At 39.1% G+C, this 23,196-nt stretch overlaps 1 protein-coding gene across 1 annotated transcript in view; it reads right to left on the bottom strand.

Annotated features, from left to right (window-relative positions):
- The window catches only part of LOC128514418 (thrombospondin type-1 domain-containing protein 7A), a 158,649-nt gene that overhangs the window by 87,351 nt on the left and 48,102 nt on the right, over window positions 1–23,196 (bottom strand). The window contains exons 2-4 of the mRNA XM_053488266.1: window positions 6,376–7,222; window positions 2,145–2,393; window positions 1,407–1,588 (exon numbers count right to left, since the gene is read on the bottom strand). Coding sequence (XP_053344241.1) covers window positions 1,407–1,588; window positions 2,145–2,393; window positions 6,376–7,222 — 1,278 coding nt within the window. The remainder of the gene's footprint in view (window positions 1–1,406; window positions 1,589–2,144; window positions 2,394–6,375; window positions 7,223–23,196) is intronic.

The following is a 23,196-nucleotide window of genomic DNA, read 5'->3' as shown; positions in this document are numbered from 1 at the left end:
GACCCAGCGCCTCGCTTTGAACCCAGCACGAGCAGCTGATGGTCTCTTTAAGAGCAATCTCTGCCGCAGCACTTTCATTCACGACTCCGCTTTAAAGAAGTGTCAGCTCGGGCATGTGCGTGTGCTGATAGGTGTCTGTGCACAGGAAGGAAGAAATGAGAGAAGCAGAGAAAAAAAGGGGAAGTGAAGTGAAAGACAGGAGGTGAAGTCGTTAAGGCGTCAGAAATAAAGTGAAAGTCAGACAGGGAGAGACAGAGAAGGTGATGTAGGGATGAAAAAGACAGAAAAATGAGAGTTGTCTCTTTCTTTTTTTACCTGTAGTTTAAAAAATGCTGATGCAGTCTGAGAATGTACAGTATAATGTTGAGTTTCTATGAAAAAAGTAAAAGATATTCCATTTTTTGAAAAAGGAATATATCCTTAGCTTTAAGATTTAATACCATAAATCTTTTATACTATATATATATATATATATATATATATATATATATATATATATATATATATATATATGTGTGTGTGTGTGTGTGTGTGTGTGTGTGTGTGTATAATGACCTGCCTATACTATTGAGCTACAGTAGCTCTTCTATTGGATTGGACATTTTTTTTTTTCTTCCTTGGATCACTTTTGGTACATCCTGACCAATGCAGCCTGGAAAGATCCTACAAGAGCTGCGGTTTTGGAGTTGCTCTGACCCAGTTGTCCAGCGATTACAGTTTCGTCCTTTTTACAGTAGCTACGTTTTCAATATCTTGTTACAATGGCTGCGAACATTTTAGTCCATGTGTTGGAAGCAGAAAAAATGGCCAAGCATAAGGATTTGAATGACTATGACAATGGCCACAATGGACTGTTATGGGCTTAGTTGTTAGCACTGTCACCTTGCACCTCCAGGTCCCAGGTTTGATTCCCATGTCGAGTTTGTCAAATTTGAGTTGGTTTTCTCCCACAATCTAAAGACATGCAGTTTAGGCTAATTAGCATTTCCAAATTGCCCGTAGCACGTGAATGTTAACCGGATGTCCTACCACAGTTACTAAAGGCAAGGTATACAGTGATCACCATTGAACTCCACAGTCCCTAGTTGGACTACAGAGGTTCCTAGATGGATGGATGGAAATTGTAATGGCTAGAGGACTGGTTTAGAGTAACTCCAAAACTGTAGCTCTTGTGGGGTCTGCAGTGGTAATGACATAAAAAAAAGAAAATCCAAGGAAGGAAAAACAGTGCATCATGGTATGGTGGCAAAAGGGGAACTTACTCAGTATTAGACAGGTGGTCCTAATGTCATGGCTGATTGGTGTATAATGCATATCAGAGCAAAAAAACATTAAATCTTTTTGCTATTTTGGATTGTTGTAATCGTTGCCATCAACCCTGTTGCAGTCATGTGCTTGCTTTGTACCTGGTTTGTCTTGGCTGGTGCTCAGGTCCGAGATCGGATCAGCGTTAACACGGATGCAGTAAACCTCCCTGGTCTGCATGCCACCTCCACACAAACCCGTCTGGTTGGAGCGGCGTCGGTCCTGCTGGCTGAGCAACACATCCACGCGGCACTCCGCCCACTCCGTCGTCCTCCAGGTGTACCTGATAAGGTCATGTGACAAACAGCTTACTAACCTTTTACATATGCGATTGTTCTGACATGTAATAGGTATTTAAAAACACTTAAATAACGCCCATTGGAAACATCGATTGTTGTCGCGTTAAGATAAAAAAATTGGAAAGGGTATGGTCCTTTTTTTGTTTTGTTTTGTAGTAGCTAATTAAATAGCCAGCAAACAGTCTGGCTGATTTCCAGATGAAATCATCAGATGAACCACTTGATATGAAAAAAATAAAAATAAAATAAATCGCCTGCTTTACAAGGTGTGCTGTACCTACAGTATCAGGGTGTTAAAGCGGGTAGCAATTATCTTACGCAGGATAACATGAGCCTAAAAAGTGTCATAACATCTGACGACATCCAACTTTACATTAGAAGTCTATTTTATAACAAGCTGACATAAATCAATGCAAAAGCACCATTATTGCTAGGCGTTACGAATGTATATTCATCTTAAAGTATGTGTATCATAAAATGTCTTGTGTAGCCATATAAACACATTTTGTTATGTTGTCATGCGTTGTAGTGGATGCTCACATTGCACACGGTGGGATGGCGTCTCCCAGTGGCTCACACAGCTCGCTCTCCTCCAGCAGGGGACACTGGGATCCCCCGGCCACCGGGAGCTGCTGGATGTCCCTGCTGCGGGTCCGGATGCCCGTCGGGGCCTCTGGGTCGGCACACGTCTTTGAGCAAGAAGTCCACTCTGCCCAATCGCCCACCACACAATCTTTAGGCATCAGGCATGGCCGGTAAAGATCCGGGAGACTCCAGTGTGGGCACTGACTGAATCGACACACACAAACCGGTACAGTGGGAGCAGTGCAAGGACGAGAATGTCTTTTATCCCAATCACAGAGGTTTTCTAATCCAGGCCAAACTGCTAAATCTGATTCTTCTACAGTATATTAGATGCCCTCCCTTCCCAATGTAATATCATGACTATTATTCGTAGTAAATGCAGATACAAAAAACTGAAATCGCACACCGCTACAATTTTAGACTATTATCGAATACTGAAATCTGAGATATTATTGCTGTTAACTAATGCTTTCACACAGAGAGCATATTTGTTTACATACTTGCCCATATACTACGTGTGTTACCTGAGGTTTCCAGTAGGGGGCACACACAAAGTTGTGCATGAAGTTTACATAATCGAATTTGGAAAAGACTCGAGAAGTTTCATTTCAATGTTTCAGCCATTATTGACGTACCAGCTGATTACATTGCCCCCACTGTTTACACTCTAATTTCTGAGGACATACAGCCATCATGCACCAAACAAATGCAGGACAGGATATGTGAGGCAGCCTTCAGGTGTGCATGTATGTGTAGTTAAAAGCAAGTCTATTTCCAGCCTAATCAGGTTACTAATCAGGATTCTAATTAGTGTTTGAATTTTCAGCCTCTGGTGTGCCATCATGTGAGTGAGTGTACAGTATGTGTGTGCGCCCTGCGATGGGCCGTCCAGGGTGTACTCCACCTCATACCCTACAGTACGTATCCCAGGAGACGTAGGGTATGAGACGGGGTACATCCCATATACAGGATAAAGCGGTATAGATGATGAGTTGAGTGAGTGATGAGTCATCTAATGAGTGTTGCGTTTAATCCTCCTGATGTACATACTGTAAGATAAGCAAGCGGCTGATCAGTGGTGTTTCTGCGTGCGTCTGCAAAATGATATTTTAAGCAGAATGCGGGTATAACAGTACACCAATTCAGTGGAAAGTGCTATCTATCCTCTTTTACACAGACAATTTTGCGAATACTACTCATGCCACATCAATGTTTTTATTCTTTGTACATGTTTTTATTCTTTAAAAGTGTAAGAGCTGAGTGCTTTCTCTTTGAGTTGTCCACTTTTTTCATTGATTTATAAATTATACCGAAAAACGATTACACTCACCTTATTCCAATTTTTTTGCACTTTTAGGTGAACCTTGAGAATATATCCTTTATTAATATTTCTCTACATCAATCTTTCATGGATCATTTAAGCGCCTGCCAATCCGGCCAGAAATAAGCAGACACGTTTGGTAGAATTACTGATAATCATTACACTGAGAAACCAATCATTTAGTGTAAAATTGCAGTGTTTTATCTTTTATCCCCCCCTTTTTTTTTTTTTTTTTTGCCTGTCGCATTGGCACAGAAGTGAAGCGGCCTTCAGGCCATTAGAGTTAATTACAGACTTCGTTTAATGCAGTGTAGCTTCATTTAGCATTCTTGCATTTAGCTGTCACAGTTTAAAAAAGGGTGCAATCCTAAAAATATTAAGGATACTTAAAATATATATATATCAGTAAATCAGGAAATCATATCAAAAAACACATTGAAATACGAACAAACGTTTGGAGGAATATCGGTGCGCACTGGAGAGCAATTGGTTCGAACGAAATGTTGTTCCAGTTTTGAGGGGAAAAAAAGAAGAAAAAGAAACAAGTATAAATATTTCAGGGGCAGAAATAAACAACTTAAAGATGAAGATTTGTGCATCTGGGAAGCGTGCGAGACATTTTAGTGGTTCCTTTTGAAAATATCTTTCTGTCACTAAATAAAAGGAATAAGCAGCTTTGTTTCATATATATCTGAATAACACTGGTTTAATCTCATAAGGATTTGGCTGGATGGGAATTGGTGCACTTTTTGATAGTGTTTTCCATTTCCATTATAAAATTTTGTGGTTTTGACTCGATAATGACAAAAGAAGCATGCCAGTGTATTCTCTCTTTCAATTACAATCACAGGGTAAAATATGATCCAAATCGAATTACGTTCTAATTAATCAAGCTCAAGGTGTCAGACTTATATATTTCATATGATATTATATTTACATGTTTATTATATTTACTGCCTTAAAGGACATTCTGCATTGGTGTGGGTCAATTTTGTAGGAAAAAAAAATATAACAGCAATTTACCATCACTGTATTTTGTGTGATATTGAATTTTTTTCCCCTGATTGTACAGTAAACATCTCTGTCTCTCTCTCTCTCTCTCTCTCTCTCTATATATATATATATATATATATATATATATACCCCACCATACTTCTTTTTCCTTTCGGCTTTATAGAGCATTGCAATTGTACAAACACTGTTGACTCGACTTGATTCTTCCCTAACGCATCTGGCCCATGATTTCATCTATGTCATGAAGGCGAGTGTGTATAGAGTTGTCATCAGTGTGGCAGAAAATAGGCATCAGAGAAAGAGAGAGAAAAAGTGCGCCGCATGGCTTTGACAACCTGCTAGAAAAATCTGGAGAGAGAAAGAAAAAGAGTGAGTGAGTGTGTGTGTGTGTGTGTGAGAGAGAGAGAGAGAGAGAGAGAGAGAGAGAGAGAACCGTTCCCTGCCCGTCATCTCCCTGACAGAGGTGAGGGGGGAGAATACAGCTACAGAGGCACTCACAGATGCTGAAACTGCGCTTAGCTCCCAAAAACTGGATGCCAGATCTAAATAAATTGCTCGCTAGGGAGTATTCTCTGTCACAGGACGAAACAAGATCGTTAAATAGTGCAGTGTGCTTGGGGTAAATGAGAAAAACAAACCCGGAGCTAGATAATAATTGAACGGTCATTAATTCTGCAGTTCACCACATTGTTACAGGACATTAGGTTAGATTCTAAAGCAACACAATCTCAATGTGGCCTTTAAAACACACAATATGCTGTTTTTAAAACTTTAAAACTATGGAGAGAATAAGGGAAGAAAAATTTTTTGTTTCACTTTTACATTTACCCTTATATATTTATAAAAGGCTTTTATTATGCGTAAGGACTACACAATCCATCATTACTGGTGTCATTCACTGAAGTACACCCTGGATGGAGTGCAAGTCCATTGTAGTGCACACAATCACACACACACACACACACACTACGGGCAACTTGGAATGTCAAATGCCTACCCTGGATGTCTTTAGACTTTTGGAATTAAACCCTTGACCGCTGAGGTCTGAGGTGACAGTGTTAACTATTCTGCACTGTGGCGCCGGTGTCAGAAACTTTATACATCTTTCAGTTCTTTACATTATTTGCCCTCGGACTTGTCATATTTACACTGACTTTGACTTTATTTTAAATGTGCATGGTAATTAAAATCTTTTCAAAAAGACAAAATAATCCAAACAATCATAAAATGTGTATATTAATCGAATATAAATCCAGTTGTACCAAAATAAGAAATAAAAAATTCTCTAGATAAATCTCTTTTAGAAAAATATTTTAAATACTCATCATAGATGAGATGAGGTAATGTTCCGTATCTCCCTATTTCGATGATTTGTAATTGATTACACATTTAATCTAACCAAGTGCTGTCTCACACAAAATATTAAAATATCAAAATATTTTTGAATTCGCATGTTCTTCCTGCACTTCGTGGGTTTGCAGACATGCAAATTATGGTAATTGGCGTTCCCAAATTGCCCATAGTGTGTAAGTGAATGTGTGCGGCATGTACCCTGAGTTGGACTTGTACAGGTGGTACCCTGCCTAGTGTCCCGTACAGGATAAGCAAATTAATATTTTTATTAATATGCAGTATGATTGTTATTGCTAAACTACATGACGTAAAATTTTCGAGGAACACCAACATCTTGCAGTCCAACTGCCAAACTTGACTATTTACGAGATTTTGGTTTAAACAGACTTACATTATTTGTAATCTCCAGTGTTAAAACAAAGAAGTAAAAATTAGTCCCTAGCTGTATTTAGAATAAAAGAAATGTTGAACGAATTCAACTTTTTTCTTGTTTTTTACCTGAGAGGCACGGTGCTGCCATTGCGGTGTACGCAGACGACCTGTCGTGCCTGGTATCCCATCTCGATGCCCCACAGACTGTTCTCCTGCCGGTTCAACTTGTTGCGCGTGCGTTTAGTCTTCATGAACTCGCGTGTCTCTGAATCCCTGCCACCCTGCCGTTCTTTACCTTTCCTTCGTCGAGCTTGACGCGTAACGCGTGGTGGTAAGACAGAAGCGAATGCTGCTGGTGATGGTACAGGATAGGGACGGCACTCGCTCCAGGAGCCCAAGCGCAAGTTAAAAACCATCTCCCTGCCCTCACAGTGTTTTGGTGCACATGTCCGGAACTCTGTAAGGTTGGGACATGGCATGCCTCCGAATAGGGGTGGTGCCAAGACAGAGCGGGCGCGATTCTGCAGCCCCAGACCACAGGTCTTGGAGCAGGAAGTCCATGGGCTAAATTGAGACACCACGCAGTCCCTGGGACATGGAATCAGACAGGCCTGCTCTAGCCGTGGCCTCGGCTCAAAGTACTCACAGATGGAATTGTCGGCTGGAGAACCGTCGGCTCTTAGCACGCAGCTTACCTCCCGCGTCTGGATTCCCGCCTCGCCGTGTAAACAGTGCCCACTACCTCCTGAGAGCTGTGCCACAGGCAAGCACTGGTTCCAGGAGCCAAGCTGCCAGCCGTACAGCTCGCGGTGCCAGTCACAGACACGGAAGCAGCCCTGCTGGTTGGCCGGCCGTGACGACTGCTGGCAGTTGGTAGGAAGCGTGGTCCAGCCCTCCACATGGGCACACCACACGGCCCGGCTCTGACTGCCACCCGGTCCACACTCGCTGCCCATACATCTTCCCCAAGGACCTGGTGGAAACAGACCAAAGAGAGGGTTCTCCTAGTTTACAATGTTCATGTTAAAACATTTTGAATTATCTGCAATATAAACAATATTGTTCCTAAGGCTTCATAACATCTACATAAGCCCTTCATAAACACTCGCATAAACCTCTATTAATTTTTATACAACCTTAATTAAACAGCTGGGTAATAAAGACCACTTTTGTCCATTTGATGTCAAGGTGACATGACACCTGAACCAAGTGACATTTAGTTGACATAAGGACCTGCTACTGTATGACACTTCCAGTACAGTACATAATTGTAAAAGTAAAGTCAAAATTTTGTCTGCTTATTATATTATAAAAAGGGTTTTTATATGTCTGCATAAAAACCACATAAACCTTCATAAACCAGTATTCAGTCTTATTCAGAAAGACATATTGTATGTTAGATACTTTTGAATGTTTTTAAACCTCTATGCCATGCCATAGTTACATGCCAGTGTAATGACTGTCACATACAATATTTACAGTACAGAAATATTTTTGTTATGATTTTTGACATCATTATTACTATCACCTGACATACCTTAAGTACCTTGAGCTACAGCATCAGACGTCATGACGTTCAGACATCAGAAGACAACCAAATATGAAGTCAGTCTTCTAAACTCTTAGGATTAGCCAATATAAATATTTGTTTAGGTTTGAATCGGCTTGTCATTGCAGGATTACATCGGTTTTTATGTAGCGTTATGAACATAGCACATTGTTGCTGAAGAAATGGACCCTTTTTGGTAACATTTCAGGAAATAGATAGACACTATCATACTGTATGTAGCCTTATGAACACTGTCTTTAAATGAAGTGTTACAGTATAGGAACACACATACTAACAGTGTTCCCAAAGACAGCAATAACTTCCCAAGAACTTGATCTTTGTTGCCAGTTATTTTAAACACTTTATATCTCAGTTCTGTTTTTCCCACCGATCTGGCATGCCCTTGATGTAGAACCTGAGCTGTGTTAATAAAACAAAGTTGAACGGAGATGTTTCAGCAGCGCTCCTTTATATTCTCGGCGCAGTCGTCTAACGCGAATGCTGAGCGAGTAATGTGCTAAAATTAATCACACTTTAATTATAGCTCATTACCTGATGCTGTGGAAGACTGGCAGCTGAAAAATGCGGCTGAAATTCCAACTGCATGACTAAATCCCTGAGCGAAGAGGACATGATCGGAAAGGGAAAGGAGCATAATTCCTAAGAGGGATTTTTGTGTGTGTGATGACAAGCTACTTGTATTCATTTTAATTATTTAAAATTTATTTATGACCTGATATTTTGCACAGGAATAAATATAAATTTCTATGGAAATCAAAGAAGCATAAATATAAAACAGAAATGTCCTTGCATTAAGGAGATTTAGCTCCACGCCAATCTACATTTCACAGTGCGACCTGATCATTGTTTTCTCATTTAAAAACACTACATTTACATTTATGAATAGTGACATTTATGAATACATAGTTACATATTTGAAACTATGAAAGAAATAGAATTGGCGAGATTTACCAATGAATGCAATAAAAATGTAATTAACTATTTTAAAACAAACATGAGGTATGCACTAATGTCCAGTGATAACATTAACACCTCTGTCAGGTGAACTGAACCACAATGATCAGCTGGTGACAAGATCATGGGCACCAAAGGCTCACACATGGCCATGTGGACCAAAGACCAGCCCATTTGGCCATGATAGAAAGACACCAGAACACTCAGTGCATCGCAGCCCACCATGCACAGGGCCCAGCAGGCAAACACCCCAAGGCCATCAACCCGACCTCCAGTTTCTCCACACCTCAATCTAATCGAGCACCACAACCCACAGCACCCAAACAACAATACAACACACCAAGAGGGCCTCCGGGGCCACTCCATGTGGGACCGGCCAGAGCCGCCCTGGTGGTACCAGTGGACCGTAAAACCTAGGTTGGTTTAATGTTAATGGTTTTAATGTTATGGCTGATCGGTGTATAATATATTTAATATATCTTAATTTACATGTGCACATATGCCCTCCATTATATGCTCATATATATATACATCTTCATTTCCTGAGTAGTTTATGCATAATGATATGACTATTTCCTAAAAAAAAGAAATGATTATTATTATTATTATTAGTAGTAGTAGTAGTATATTTAGGTATCTTAACCGAAAAGTATCATTTTTATAAAACTGTTATTTTTGTTCACCTTGCATATTTTACTTGAGTTTAAATTCTCATCTTATTTTGACACATGAATATATTTTTTTTCGGTGCATGATTTATTACTACCAAACCTTTCACCAACATTACCCTATTACTTAGAATGAAACCTTTATTTTCCTTTGAATGTTTCGAAATTGACAGTGAAAATCATGACAATGATTGTCAAGTAAAAAAAAAATATATCTAACTTGAGTGATATAATCAGTAATACAATCAAATTCAAATGTTACAAAGGCAGAAATCCAGACATCTTACATCAGCAATGGCAAGGAAATATTGTTATTGCCCTTGCTTGCTGCCCTTTCTGTCATCTGCAACCCAATGATAATGAAGAACAACTGAGGAAAAATAATTACACAGCATGCTTTCCACATACTGGTACCACATTCCTCTCCTCCTCCACCTCACCCCTGATTTATTTCCTTGTGGTTTCATTCATCTGTTTATACCAAGCCTCGTTACCGGTGGGGTACGACCCCCTGTTCGGGCTTTATGAGGAAGCACATGGCTTCACAAATGTTACAACTGGTAGGTTGAAATGGCAAGTGTAAAAACCCGTTAAAGGTCTCATTCCTCATAGCTTAGCGAGGCAGTAATCTCTGGCAATAAAGCTTAAAGGCACGACATAAACAACCCGCTTCTATATCATGAGTCTATAATCCAAGGTTAAAGCACAGCTAATTTAATAGAAAGGATAATGTTACAGTAGAAATATTGTCTTGTATATATTGTCCTGTTATATTTATTTAATGTTTTTCTGCAGCTCTGATTTCACTCAGTGTTCACGTTTATCAGTTGACACAATGTGACAGGATGGTTAGCGGCTGATGCTAAGTGTAATTACTCTGTTTATTTACACGCAGGCTTTTTTAGTACTGACGTATCTGCAGAAAATATTTACATTCCATACGGTGTTGTGGTTTTTTTTGCTTTTATCACTGGGACAAACCATTAGCTGTATATCAGTACGGTTCCTGGGAGGTCAGCATTTAAGACACGACGCAGACAGTCCAATCATGGCTTCGATCATGACATTAATGTAGCAGCAGATTATATAGAGGAATAAAGGGAGTTTGTGGAGTGTTCTGTTATTCTGTACAATCAAAGTCCCACTTTGACTTGAACGTCCCCTGTTTTTAACGATCAATCAGCCATAACTTTAAAACCAAATATCGTGCTTGTCTCCCTATAAGGGGCGGTGCCCAAGATTATACTTTGGTCTTTGCTCCTGTTGAATTTGCGGTGAGGTTGCTCTGAAATTTAGGTCTTCCTAATAATGAGCCACTGACAACAGTTTCATTACTATTGCAACACTCCTGACACACATACAGTGCAGACGCAAGCACATATACACAACCCCTTCCTCCGCAACTGTTACAGTACAGTGCCATTCCTAGGTAAATACAAGGCAAGATATTCTGCTCATACATTAGGACATATAGTAGATGCAAGGTTCTCAAGCCACTCAAAAGTAAACACACCTATGAATATAAAATCTAACACCGGCCAGGGCTTTCACACAAGCCGCACACCGCGCACACAGCTTCGTATAACAAAAGATTGAAGCAACAGCATTCCATTCTGTACACCAAACATTTATATAAATGAGAATCATATAGCGATAAGAGTATGCAAAGCATTTGTGCCTCAACCAGCAAATTTATTGCAATAATAACAGGAAATAGAGTGGGAAAAGTCATGAGGTTTATGAGAAATTATTCATTATTGTACTGTTAATGCTACAAAAAAATGTACTCTAACAGGTATAAGTCTAAGGTGTCAAACAGGATGTGAAAGTATAAGGTCACAACTTCTGTGCTAATGGGATGAATCAGATCACCAGTGTTGGCTGGATGTTTTTAGTCTTTAAAGATTTTTTTCAGTATTTATTCATTTTTCTAATTATAAATTGTAAATAAACCACAGACATTTTTATGGTTATCCTAGCACCTCCTTGGCTCAACCCATTTTGTGCTTCCAAAACAGCCCTGATTTATCAAGGTTTGGACTTCAAAAGACCTCTGGATCCTCTGGACAAGACTTGTTTGTCCTGCACGTCCTAAAGGTGCTTGGATTGGCTTGAGATCTAGGGAATTTGGAGGCCAAGTCAACACCTTCAAACCATTCCTAATCAGCTTCTGCAGTCTGGTAGAGCACATTATACTGCTAAAAAAAGGCCCATTATAACTGCTGAAAAAGGCTACTGCCATCAGGGAACACTGTTTCTAGTGCTTACTTGGTCAACACTAGTGTTTAGGTAGGTGGAATGTTCTCAAAGTAACATCCAAATCAATAGCAGGACCTAAGGTTGCCCAGCAGAACACTGCCCGGAGCATTACACTGCCTCCACTAGTTTGTTTTCTTATTGTACTGCATCCTGGTGACATATCATCCCCAAGTGAACGACTTGGGGATGATATGGTATCCACATGACATAAAAGGAAACATGATTTATCAGATTTGGCCACCTTCTTTTATTGAGCTATTGAACTATTGGTCAATTGAACCTTGGTTCAGTTCTGATGCTCACATGTCCATTGTAAGAGCTTCTGGCGGTGGACACAGGTTAGCATGAGTACCCTGACGGTCTGCAATGCATTACAGTATGTTTAATGAAACCTTCCTATCAGAGCCAGCATTCATTTTTGCAGAAATTTGTGCTACAATAGTTATTTTGTGGGATCGAACCAGGTGAGCCCGCCTCTATCAGTGAGCCTTTTGTGTTCATAAACATGTCACCAGCTCACCGGTTGTCCTTTCTTGGACCACATTCGATACATTGTTGATACGCTGCTATTTTAAAGATTATCTGTCCCATTTTTGTGGACATCACAATTCATCACAAAGCGAGTCATTCAGATCCCTGCCCTTGCCCAACATATCAACTGCGAGACCTGACTGTTTATAACAGTTTCCTGTTCATAGATTAGCTATTTATGATACGATTTTGCTATATCTGTGAGAAAATATATAAAAAAAGATTTTTTACAGTAATTTTGGACATCAAAGTTTTGCTCTGTTTATGCCTGCAAATAATTTGAATTTGCATAAGTAGTCAAGATAATTTTCACATTCTGTCCAATCAGAATTAGGAATTCAACTGTGTTGTTGTATAATACAAAGTTATAACATAGTCCAGAACCAGGCACAATGTTCTTCATGGGTTATCTCAATGACTCTAGGACTAGCACTAAGAATACAGTATGATAAAAATTCTGAACAGTATGTATGTCTGAAGTGGAGCCAAATCAGAAACTGACATAAATAGGGCATTTCTGTGACATTGGAGCATTAAGTATTAAGTCAAAAGTTTTACAAAACTGCAATCGGACTGCTTCAAAGTCTCCAAAAACTCTGATAAGCCAGCGTTATCCATAACAGATCCACGCTTGGACATAAAATCTGGCAGGATGGACTGGACCCTGTGGAGTCACAGATCCAAGAGATGTTCAGCCATCCTTTCTGTCACAATCAGGACTTCACTGGGACTTTAATGGCTCTGCGCAATGTGTTAGTTCTCCCACAGCTAATCTCTACTAGAGCAAGCCAGAGCCAAGCCAAGCTTCACAAAATCGTTTCACTAACAACAAAGGGATTTTTTTTCTTTCAAGTCTCTGGCCGCTCCCACTGTGTGACCGGAAGAGTATCAGACAGCGATTACCGAAAGAAACAGAAACCAGTGGTCCGTAAAAATGAGAAGCGACACAGCCTTTGGAGCATACAGACTTCATAGATGCAGCAGCTCCTGTAATTGAAGATTGAAATCAAACCCTGGTCTTGCCCGCACTGCTATGTCTTTTTTTTCTCTTTTCAGTACTGTTTTGTTGCTTGCCACATCCCCATTGGCATATCAAGTACACTGGCTTCCTACAGATCCTGCTAAGCAGTGAGCGGGCCGCATGACAAGGGGTCTCACGGGTCTATGGCTGAGAATGGGCTTCGGAAGAGCTGTCGAGCTATTCAACAATTACACTCAGCATGTTTCCTGTATCAAGAGACAACTGTTTATGTTGGTGCCATGGAACTGTAAATACCGAGTAAACGCCAGAAAATTCTTTGCAATCGTTTTGGTTTAGGCATTGTGTGTTTGATACGCCTGTACACCTCTCCTGCCGTGATTTCATTAATAGGGTTTGGGATGAGCAATGACAGTCCTTTTCCTCGGTCCTGCCCTTTATGTTTAACGGAACTGGGATTGAGGCCCAGATTGGCTGGCTATCGATCCTGCTCTGGATTGTCCTGTTGCCTGTCAGTCAAGGAGGTAATTCTGAATGACAGTGCTGCACTGCTTGACAAGTGATTTGGTGAAGACTGCATGGTGTGTAGACAGTGGAATCTGACAGCTAGAGAAAGAGAGAGCTTCACAGGAAAGCAGGTCAAAGTTTTCCTTTAACTATTTCAACAAGAAAAACGTTCTAACAAGCCTAGTTTTCAATGATGTTTCTGAGGAAAACCATCATTACCTGAGCCATATACAGTAAGGGGGCTGGAGAAAATTTGGTTAAAACATAAGGATGGAATGACAGCCACAATTCTGGCTGGGAAGCTCAGTTTGGATTTATTCTAGAACAATACTGGATTTTTATCCGAACTATGAAATAACACATATGGCATTAGGTGATCAAAGAATAACAACACAGACAAGAACCAGTTGTTTTTTAAGACGAGAAGTTCCACTGTTGTGGAACATTACTTGCAAGAACAGTATTGTCAAGTGCATTTGCACAACCCACCATGTTGTCTTTCATGAAGACCTTCCCAGGAAAGCAAGACCAAAACTTACCTCTGCTCCAGAGGAGAGGTTCATTTAGAGTCACCAGCCTCAGAAATCACCAATTAACAACCAGCACCTCAGATTAGAGGCATTGTCAAGGAACAGAGCATAAGTAACAGATACATCTCAATATCAACTGTTCAGAGGAGATTACTGTATATTTTGACTTAGTGTTTTCAGAAGACCTTGGGACAGGATGAATTCATGGCCCCTGAGTGACCGGAGGCAACTAAAAATAGTATTGCAGTTGAACAGTGTTGACATGGTCAAGGTTTGGAGACTAGTATATAAGGCTTGCAAGAGGCCCAGAATCTCTAGAGGTGCCCCTGCCTTTGGATTCCACTGCAACCTGGATGAGGACAAAGCAAGTAGTTAAGATGAATGAATGAATGAATGAATAATGTTATTCCTAACACAAAGCCAGGACACTAAACCTCTGGTATCTCTGGGATTCTCCAGAATTCCTCTGCAATTCCACTATAAGATGTAAGAACCTTCATTTAACACGAAGTCTTGCCAAACATTACAGTTGTAAATGGTTCGTTCTTCAACAAATTGTGATTAAAGTCATTCTGCGCATGGATCCTGAACTGTCCTCTCTCTCTCTCTCTCTCTCTCTCTCTCTCTCTGTGCATGTCTGTGCACAGAAATTTTCCACTGCTTTACATAATAACAAAATGTTCTAAACTACCACCATTATATGTCCCCCAAATTAGCATATGCTAATGATCAGCTATAGAAAAAGCCCATAATGGAGGATATAAACATTTATTAACTTCCAGCTCCGGTTTGGCAAGGATAAACAGATCGTCTAAGATGATGATGGGAGAACTCGAACCTCAGGCAGTGTGTATTTAAATTTATGAGTGATATTAATACTTCTCAGCAACCAGAGATGATAAAAAAAACGTATGAACAGATTAATCATAGCATGCTAGGACTTTTTATTCCACATAAACAAATTTCTTTGCAAATTCAGAGCATTTCTAATTACAGGACTGTTGCAAGACTGCAGCGTGAGACGTCATCCTGACAAAAGCGATATGACTTCTAGAGCATGTGACCTCATGTTAGCATTCACAGAATAATTAATACTTATGTCTGGTATTCATAGGACTACATAACACCTATGAGGACTGCTTGTGTCACTTTACTATGGGAATGTTTATAGTTTTAAATAACATTTATTTAATCGCTTCATGATCATTATGATTTATTCCAGGACTCAATAGTCATAGATGGCTGAAATCAATTAAAGATTTGACATGAGAACCCAATTTTTATGATAAACTCTTGACAATCTAATGAAAGGGTTATGAATGGTTATGTGTATATATTTTTCCAGGATGATATATAATTGTAAGCATACTGTATAAATGTGATTAACAGAAGTGCATATTTTTTGGTTCAGTGATATGAACTCTGACATAACCAATGACCCTTAAGCTATAATGGCAGGTGTTATGATGTTCTAATGTAGAGTAATTCAGACTAGGGAGAGTCCTAATGGAACCCTGTGTTAGTATAAAATCTATCACTTACTGTACATACACTTCATCAAAATTGACCAAACCAGATTTTTTTGTTGGTAAGTGTTTTCGTAGCTTTGCATCAGGGCTTATGTATGCTTTATGTAGCTTTATGAAGGCTTTTTACAAGACACAAAAAAGCTTTTATTAAGTCTATTTATGCAGGGTTATGCTACTTGTCAATATATATACAGTATATTAACCTTATGTAAGGGCTTAGAAGCATTATAAACACTGCTTTTATGTAAATTGTTACAATGTTGAGAGACATTACTGTCAATCAAGTATCTGGATGTTTTTAGGCGAAAAAATTATTATTTGGTTTTAGTAAAGCATTAAATGTGCCTTATAGAAAGCTTATAAAGGTTTAATGTAGCCCTTTGGACTCCACCTTTTCTTTTATTTTCATTTTACTACAGTATATTACCTTTAAAATGCCCCTCCACTTTTTCACGTTCCTTTCAGTTTTCTCCTCATTCCTTATATGGTACTACTTCCTGTGCCGTCTCAGGACTTCCTGTGCCCGTTCCCTTAGTATGTAGAAAATATAAATGTCTTAGTGTCGCATGCAGCCCCTCATGCCCCCTCACATAGCTCACATGGTGGTCACATGGCTGATAAGACCATATATGTACTTTGTGTTTACAGTGTGATGGTTTAAGTCCAATATACCACTTTTATTATGTGAATAATCCTGAGCACTTTTTCGGCACCCCATTGTTGTGTGTTTGTGTGAACAGAATTTGTGTGATGCAGAAATGATCCTGAATTTTAACGATCCCTAAAGCAAAATGAACGCATCCTTCACTTTTTCGCCATGTGAGCGTAACGCGACAACAACCTCACGGCACCCGCCAACACACAGCACACAACTAAAGACTGTAAGACAGGCTCTGACAAGCATTCCAGCTGTTCTGTGATCACTCATCCATTGATTAAACAAGCTCCTGTGCAAACATACGTACTGTATCTCAGGCACTTTTTTAGAGTTCAGAGCTCATATCGCTTCCACGGCGTCTGCTTGAGACGGCACAAAATGTGCAAACGACGTAATGTCGCTCATATTCATTATGGTCATAAATCATTATAACTGTGCTTAGATTTTTTTTTTGGTAAGCTGGTAATGAGTTCTTGCGAACATTTCTTACCAACCTCAAAAATCTCATAAAAGTTCTAAAAGTAATTTATTTGAAACTTATAATTGTGCTGTGTCACATTTTATTATAATTGCCTGTGCATACATTTTATATTTAAAAAAGTTATAAACCTTTAAAATGCTGTCAAATTAAATGTTTATGGCAAACTATACATACAATTAAACAAAAGTTAGTTGTGAATGAGTAATCTGGCTGGACGAGAGGCATTCCAGTGCTGATAATGGATTGTAACAGCATTGGGAGGTTTAATGTACAGTATAACTTCACATCACAGGTGTTCAACAATCGTTAACTACACTGACTAAATTTATATTTACACTCATCAGCAGCATCATTACAACACAAAACATTCTGCTTGGTATTGTGTAGGTTCCCCATGTACCTCCAGGGTAGCTCTGGTCCCACGGAGCATGACTAAAGAAGTCCTCTGAGGGGTGTGCTGTGGTGTCTGGCACCAGGCCGTTAACAGAGGATTCTTTTGGGTGTCGTAGGTTGCAGAGTTGACCCTCTGTGGATCTGTATATGTCTGTTGCATTCCAATGGGTGCTCGATTGGATTGGGATCTGGGGTGTTTGGATCCTTGTGCTCTTTGTTTTTCCAATGGGTGCTCGATTGGATTGGGATCTGGGGTGTTTGGATCCCCGTGGGCATGGGTAACCCTTGGGTGCTAATGATCCTGTCACTAGTTTACTGGTATATAATTGTTTGTAATAATGTTAAAGCTGTATATGTAATCTTAAAAATTTTGAGACATTAACATTACTTATTTACTCGACTTATGTTGCAAAGCGACAGTGCTAACCAGTAAGCCACCGTACCAGCTGCGCAAATACATTAACACTTACTATACTCTCACCTTGGCTGTAATCTTATACGAACACCAAAATATTTAAGTGTTATAAACTCCATATACAGTTTAATGCATTCTGTTAACAATTAAACCATTACGTCAGTATAAAACCTGTCTGTAAACTGTAATAACTTTTCTATTATTTCTTTTAGTCGACTTGCATCTCTATGGTTCGATTCCCGCCTTGGGATTGTGCGTGTCGAGTTTGCATGTTGTCCCCGTGCCTAATGGGTACTCTGGTTTCCTCCCACTGTCCAAAGACATGCAGGTTAGGCATGTGTGAATGACAATCGGGCATCGAGCTGGCAACTCGACCCCCACAGAAACTGCAGTTATACCTCCAGGGTGAGGGGTATCTTTCGCCTGATGGCATGTGGATGGACCAAATAATCCTAAAACTATTTTTTTCTTCTATTATATAAGATATATTTAAAAAGTGTGTATAATGATGTATGAATTTGCACCAGACTGAACTAACATAAATCAGTCAGTCTGTAAAAAAAAAAAATTCATGCCTGGCAGATAGTTTTGTTACAAATACAAAAGGAGCAGAAGTCTGAGATCCAGGAAAACCACGTCCAGGTTCACTAACATAAAGCGGGATAAAAGTCGGCCTCCTGCAGCGAGGCACTGAAGATTCCCAGCAGGTTTATTATTCACAGAATTAATATTGGTGTACAAGTGCTGAGGATAGCAGAGAATGAACTACTTCTCCACCCGGAGCTCGAGGCCGTGTAAGGTTCTACGAGTACAAACGAGTCCATTTGGGTCATCTATGATTAAATTTCATTATCGTGCACGGCTTTGGTGTGCATCCGAATCTAACGGTAATTTGACTCGCATGAACTGCCTGCTTTCTGATGAGCTGAAGTACGTGCTAAATAAAAGATGCTTCAAAACAACATCAAAGCAGTGTCTACTCTTAAAGGTGCTGATCAGCATGCAGAAGCCAGAGAGAAATTTTTGACTGCTTGATCCGGTCATTTGAGATCCCTTTTTATGCTTTGGAAAATGGATGCCAGACTAATAGAGTACACTGTTTTAAGCACCCCCTTTTTTTTTTAACCTGTTTTTTACTTTATGTTTCAGTAGACAAATGCAATCGGAAATGGAAAATCACAGCATGTGCATCTGCCCCTGGTGCAGCAGTAAATATAAATAGTGCATGTGTGTATGTGTGCAGTGTGTGCCTTCGTGATGCCAATCTAACACGGCATTTCCATGAAAGCTCTCCCTCGGGGAAGGAAGAAGGACTTGGCTTTAACCAGTACAGATCAAGCACGATTCCACCAATTTGCCCTTCGGATAAAAAGCAAGCAGAACACGAGCTAAATCTGAGATGATGGCCTGTGCAGGGCAAAATACACACACACACACACACACACAAAGAGGCAAAACAGCCATGGGGCTAAACATCTCTACAATTGGTATATGTCAATAAATAGAAAGAGTTGTTTTGTATTGAAAAAAAATTCTTGGCTGAGTAGATTTTTTTTTAGGAGTACAGGATCATTGCACTGCCCTAGTACAGCCCTGACAGTGAGAACTGTATTTATAAATACAAAATACTAAATATACTGTATGTACGTACAGACAACACACCAATAATAAAAATGCAAACTGTTACCCTTCAACTCGTTCTGCAATTTTGTTTGTCCTTTACTAATTTTGCATTATTTCGATTCCCGTGTCAAACAACTGGAGATGGTTAGGACAAAGGGGCAGTGAATCAGACTTGGGGAAAAACAAAAAGCGCTATCTGAGAGAATGCCCGTTCCACCCAGAGGCAATGACCTATTCTGCTTTCTAGCACCGTCAGACAAGGAGCATCATAGAACTTTTGATTTTGTTGCACTACTCAAGATGCCTTTATTTTAGTCACAAAAACAGTCCTTGGGTATCCTGGATACGCATTGCTTTCGAACAAAACATTTTATTTTTTATGTTATACATTTAATTATAATTATAATAATATATTATAATAATAATTCAATTATTTGTCAGGTGTATAATTGAATTCAATTTTATTTTATTTGTATAGCGCTTTTAACAATTGTCATTGTCGAAAAGCAGCTTTACACAATCAACAGAAAAAGATCAAAAGAAAAGCACAGTTAAATCACTTTAGGAAGTTGGTTGACAGAGTGCAGGGTCAACCAGGATACAGCACCCCTGGAGTAGAGAGGGTTAAGAGCCTTGCTCAAGGGCTCCACAATGGATGGCAACTTGGCTGTGCTGGGGCTTAAACCCCTGATCTTACAATCAATAACGCAGTAACTTACAGTCTTAACTGATTAAGCCATCACTGCCCTAATACACAATATGTGTGTGCCAAAAAAATACTTTGAAGTTAATGCAACATAGTATTGACCAATTTTGCTTCCCTAAAAATTCCACATTGCTAACTTCAGCCATTTTATAGAGATTCTTTTATATCTGCCCCAAAAATGGACAATTGTCCATGCTATACTGTCTCGCTTCAAACAAAAACAGATTGTTGTTTAAATGAAAGCACTCCGTGCATCAATTCCATTATGGATGTTTTTCCCCCCAAAAAATGTGTAGTGTCTGTAACCATGTCAAAATTTTGTTGGAATTCTTAACAATTTTGCATTTTAGAATAATACACGTTTTCAGGCTTATACTGTATATTTCCTTGTGAAATTTAAATTGGCCATTTCATCTCAATGAATTAAGATCATTGAAAGATTTTAATTTAAAAAAGTTACGGACACGACATCATGGTGAGACACTTGTATCATGTATTGGCCGTTCCTTTGTTTGCCTGAACTGGCACAAAAATGCTAAGAATCATGAGAAACACTTTCCATGAAGCCTATATTTATAACTCACCATACATGTACTGTACCTGTGCTTACTGATTTTTATTTGATTTATTTTTTGCAAACTGCAAATGATAAAGTATAAAAGCTGTTTTTAGATAATCAGTCCACTTAAAGCTCTAAGGTTACGGTATGTGAAAAACGATCCATTCTCAGGATCTCAACATCGAATAACATGATTGATTAATGCAAGTTCCTTTATTTTACTCCTTGTTTCAGGTTTCAGAAAGTAGATCTTGAGGACTTTTAAGGAGACGGAATGTCGTCTGAAATGCTTTATCTGCAAAAAAAAAAAAAAAAAAGCCAGAGAATGATCTTGAATTATCTCTGTGGATAAGCGAGCAGCCTCGACTGAAAGCCTTCAAAATGATTACAAACAGACTGGTGGTGTCTATCAATCATGAAATCTGATTAGCATTCAGGCGGGCTGAGTGTGTAAGCACCCTGAAAGCAGAGCGAATGATTGACTTTTATTAAATGCGTTGTTTTGAACCTTGGTTTATAGTTGGACTCCGGTGGATTTGTCTGCTGTTGCTGACTTTTTTTTTTCTTTCTTTCTTTTTAAGGTAATTGCTTTTTACCTCCCCATGCTTTAAACGATCCTACAACTCTACAACTACCTGCTGTGAGCTTTCCCTTTTCCCATCACTTCATAATGGACTGCTAGTTTAACTCCAGAAGCGTCCCGTTCTGGAAAAAAAATAATAATAAACAGCACCAGTGAATGGTCTGTCTGATAGGAGTTTACCATATCCCAATAATATGAGAAGCTATAGTGTGCAAAAGTATTCAGTTCCCCCTCATTTGTTCATAATTTGTTTCCAAAGAGCCAGACCAGACTTTCTTGTATTTTTAATGTAGTCTTGAGGAATACTGTAGTTCTCCAGGCTTTCTAAAGGCCTTTTTCATCTCTCATTTTCAGTCCAGTCACGGTACCTGAGCGCTTTCAGAGGAACGTTTTTGTCTGTTAAGCCACACAATGACCTATGAATCATTCAAGCATAAAAATCATCTTGAGGCATGAATCAGTGAGAAACAGGTGTGGGTGATGATAGATAATCGGGCCCGATTAGTGAATAGTATACTTCTGATGATGAATGCTGAGTGGTTGGAACAGACGACCGGGGTAATGAGGTTGCTGCTGGTGTTGTTACATGCAGTAGTATCTCACAGTAAAGCATTTGTTCCCGTTTCCTTTATTTAATCTACACAATGGAATGGAATGGAATATTAAGAAATGGGGGGGTCAAGACTTTTGCACAGTACTATATATTTCTATATCGGGAAATAAATTGTTTCACAGAGGTTTCATTTGATTAAATGTGACTATAAAAAATGACATCTATTAACCCTGGAGCTTCACCATTCCACCTGTTGTTGATTATTTTCCTCAACCAGCATGACACACAGTGAGTCAAACTAACTTTCCCAGCATTGATCAACTGCAATGATTCTTCTGCTATGAATTATATTTTTGTTTTAATCAACGTTACATTTCAGCGACCTGAATCGAGCCATGAACAAGGTAAGAACTGAACTGAGGAGGATCACATTTTATACGGAATAAATCCCTGATGATCTGGTTCAAGAAACTGGGATACTTGGTCATATACAGTATTTGCACATCATTTGGCATTTTTCAGAAATCAGGCTAAGAAAAACCTAAGCTCTCTACATATTAAATATACTGAAGCTGGCCGTCATTAGGCAAAGACTTTTTTCTTTGAAATGTGAGTTTTCAATTTCCATTCCCATTTACCAGAAGCTTATCAGACGTATATGAAATCCAGTAGCACACAGTATTAAGTACAGGCTTTACCGAATCGAGCACCCAACCCCAACTCTGGGAATTCTCAAGAGAGCTTCGTATAATATAATCTGCTCACTCGAAACACAATATGCAGGATCATTCGTTACATTGAAAACATCCGAACATCCGATTTTCCCATATCCGTTCAGAATTACACAAGCAGATCGATCAGGATGTAAACAGACACTTAAAGACAAACGGAAATCAAACTAGACATTTACTTCTTTCTTTTTTTTTCTCACTCTGTTAGATCAGATTGAGCATTTATAAAGGCAAAATACTTTCTCTACAGAAGTGAATTGACTTTTTTCCTTTAAACTAATAATTTCATGTCAGGCGATTCAAACACCAAGGCTGAAGTTTGTTAACTACAAGCTCTGAGTTTTTCACTCTGTAATAGCTGGCCGTGCTGGAAGGGAAAGTGAGATCTGATATGGTTGTCAATCATTAAAGACTGCCTGAATCAGAATGACAGATTTTTCTAAACATCTAAATAAGATCTGATTAGGAATCATACAGCTTATCATTAATATCAACAGCAGACAATGAAGACAGGTCTATCTAATCTTAGTGTGGGCAGGACCTCAGACAAACAAATGTTTACAGGGTGGGTGAAACATAACTTGGTGAAAAATTGGTAACAAAGTCCATATTTCTAAAACAAACGTATTGAAGCAAATTGTACACAAACTTTATTACTTAGGAAAATAAATCAAAAAAGCAAATCTTCAAAATTCAACACAAGCACGGGTGGCATCAA

The sequence above is a fragment of the Clarias gariepinus genome, chromosome 26, assembly GCF_024256425.1.
Source record: "Clarias gariepinus isolate MV-2021 ecotype Netherlands chromosome 26, CGAR_prim_01v2, whole genome shotgun sequence".
In the NCBI taxonomy this organism is placed as follows: domain Eukaryota; kingdom Metazoa; phylum Chordata; class Actinopteri; order Siluriformes; family Clariidae; genus Clarias; species Clarias gariepinus.
The sequence above is the reverse complement of the archived record's forward strand: the minus strand, read 5'-3'. Positions and strand labels throughout refer to the sequence as shown.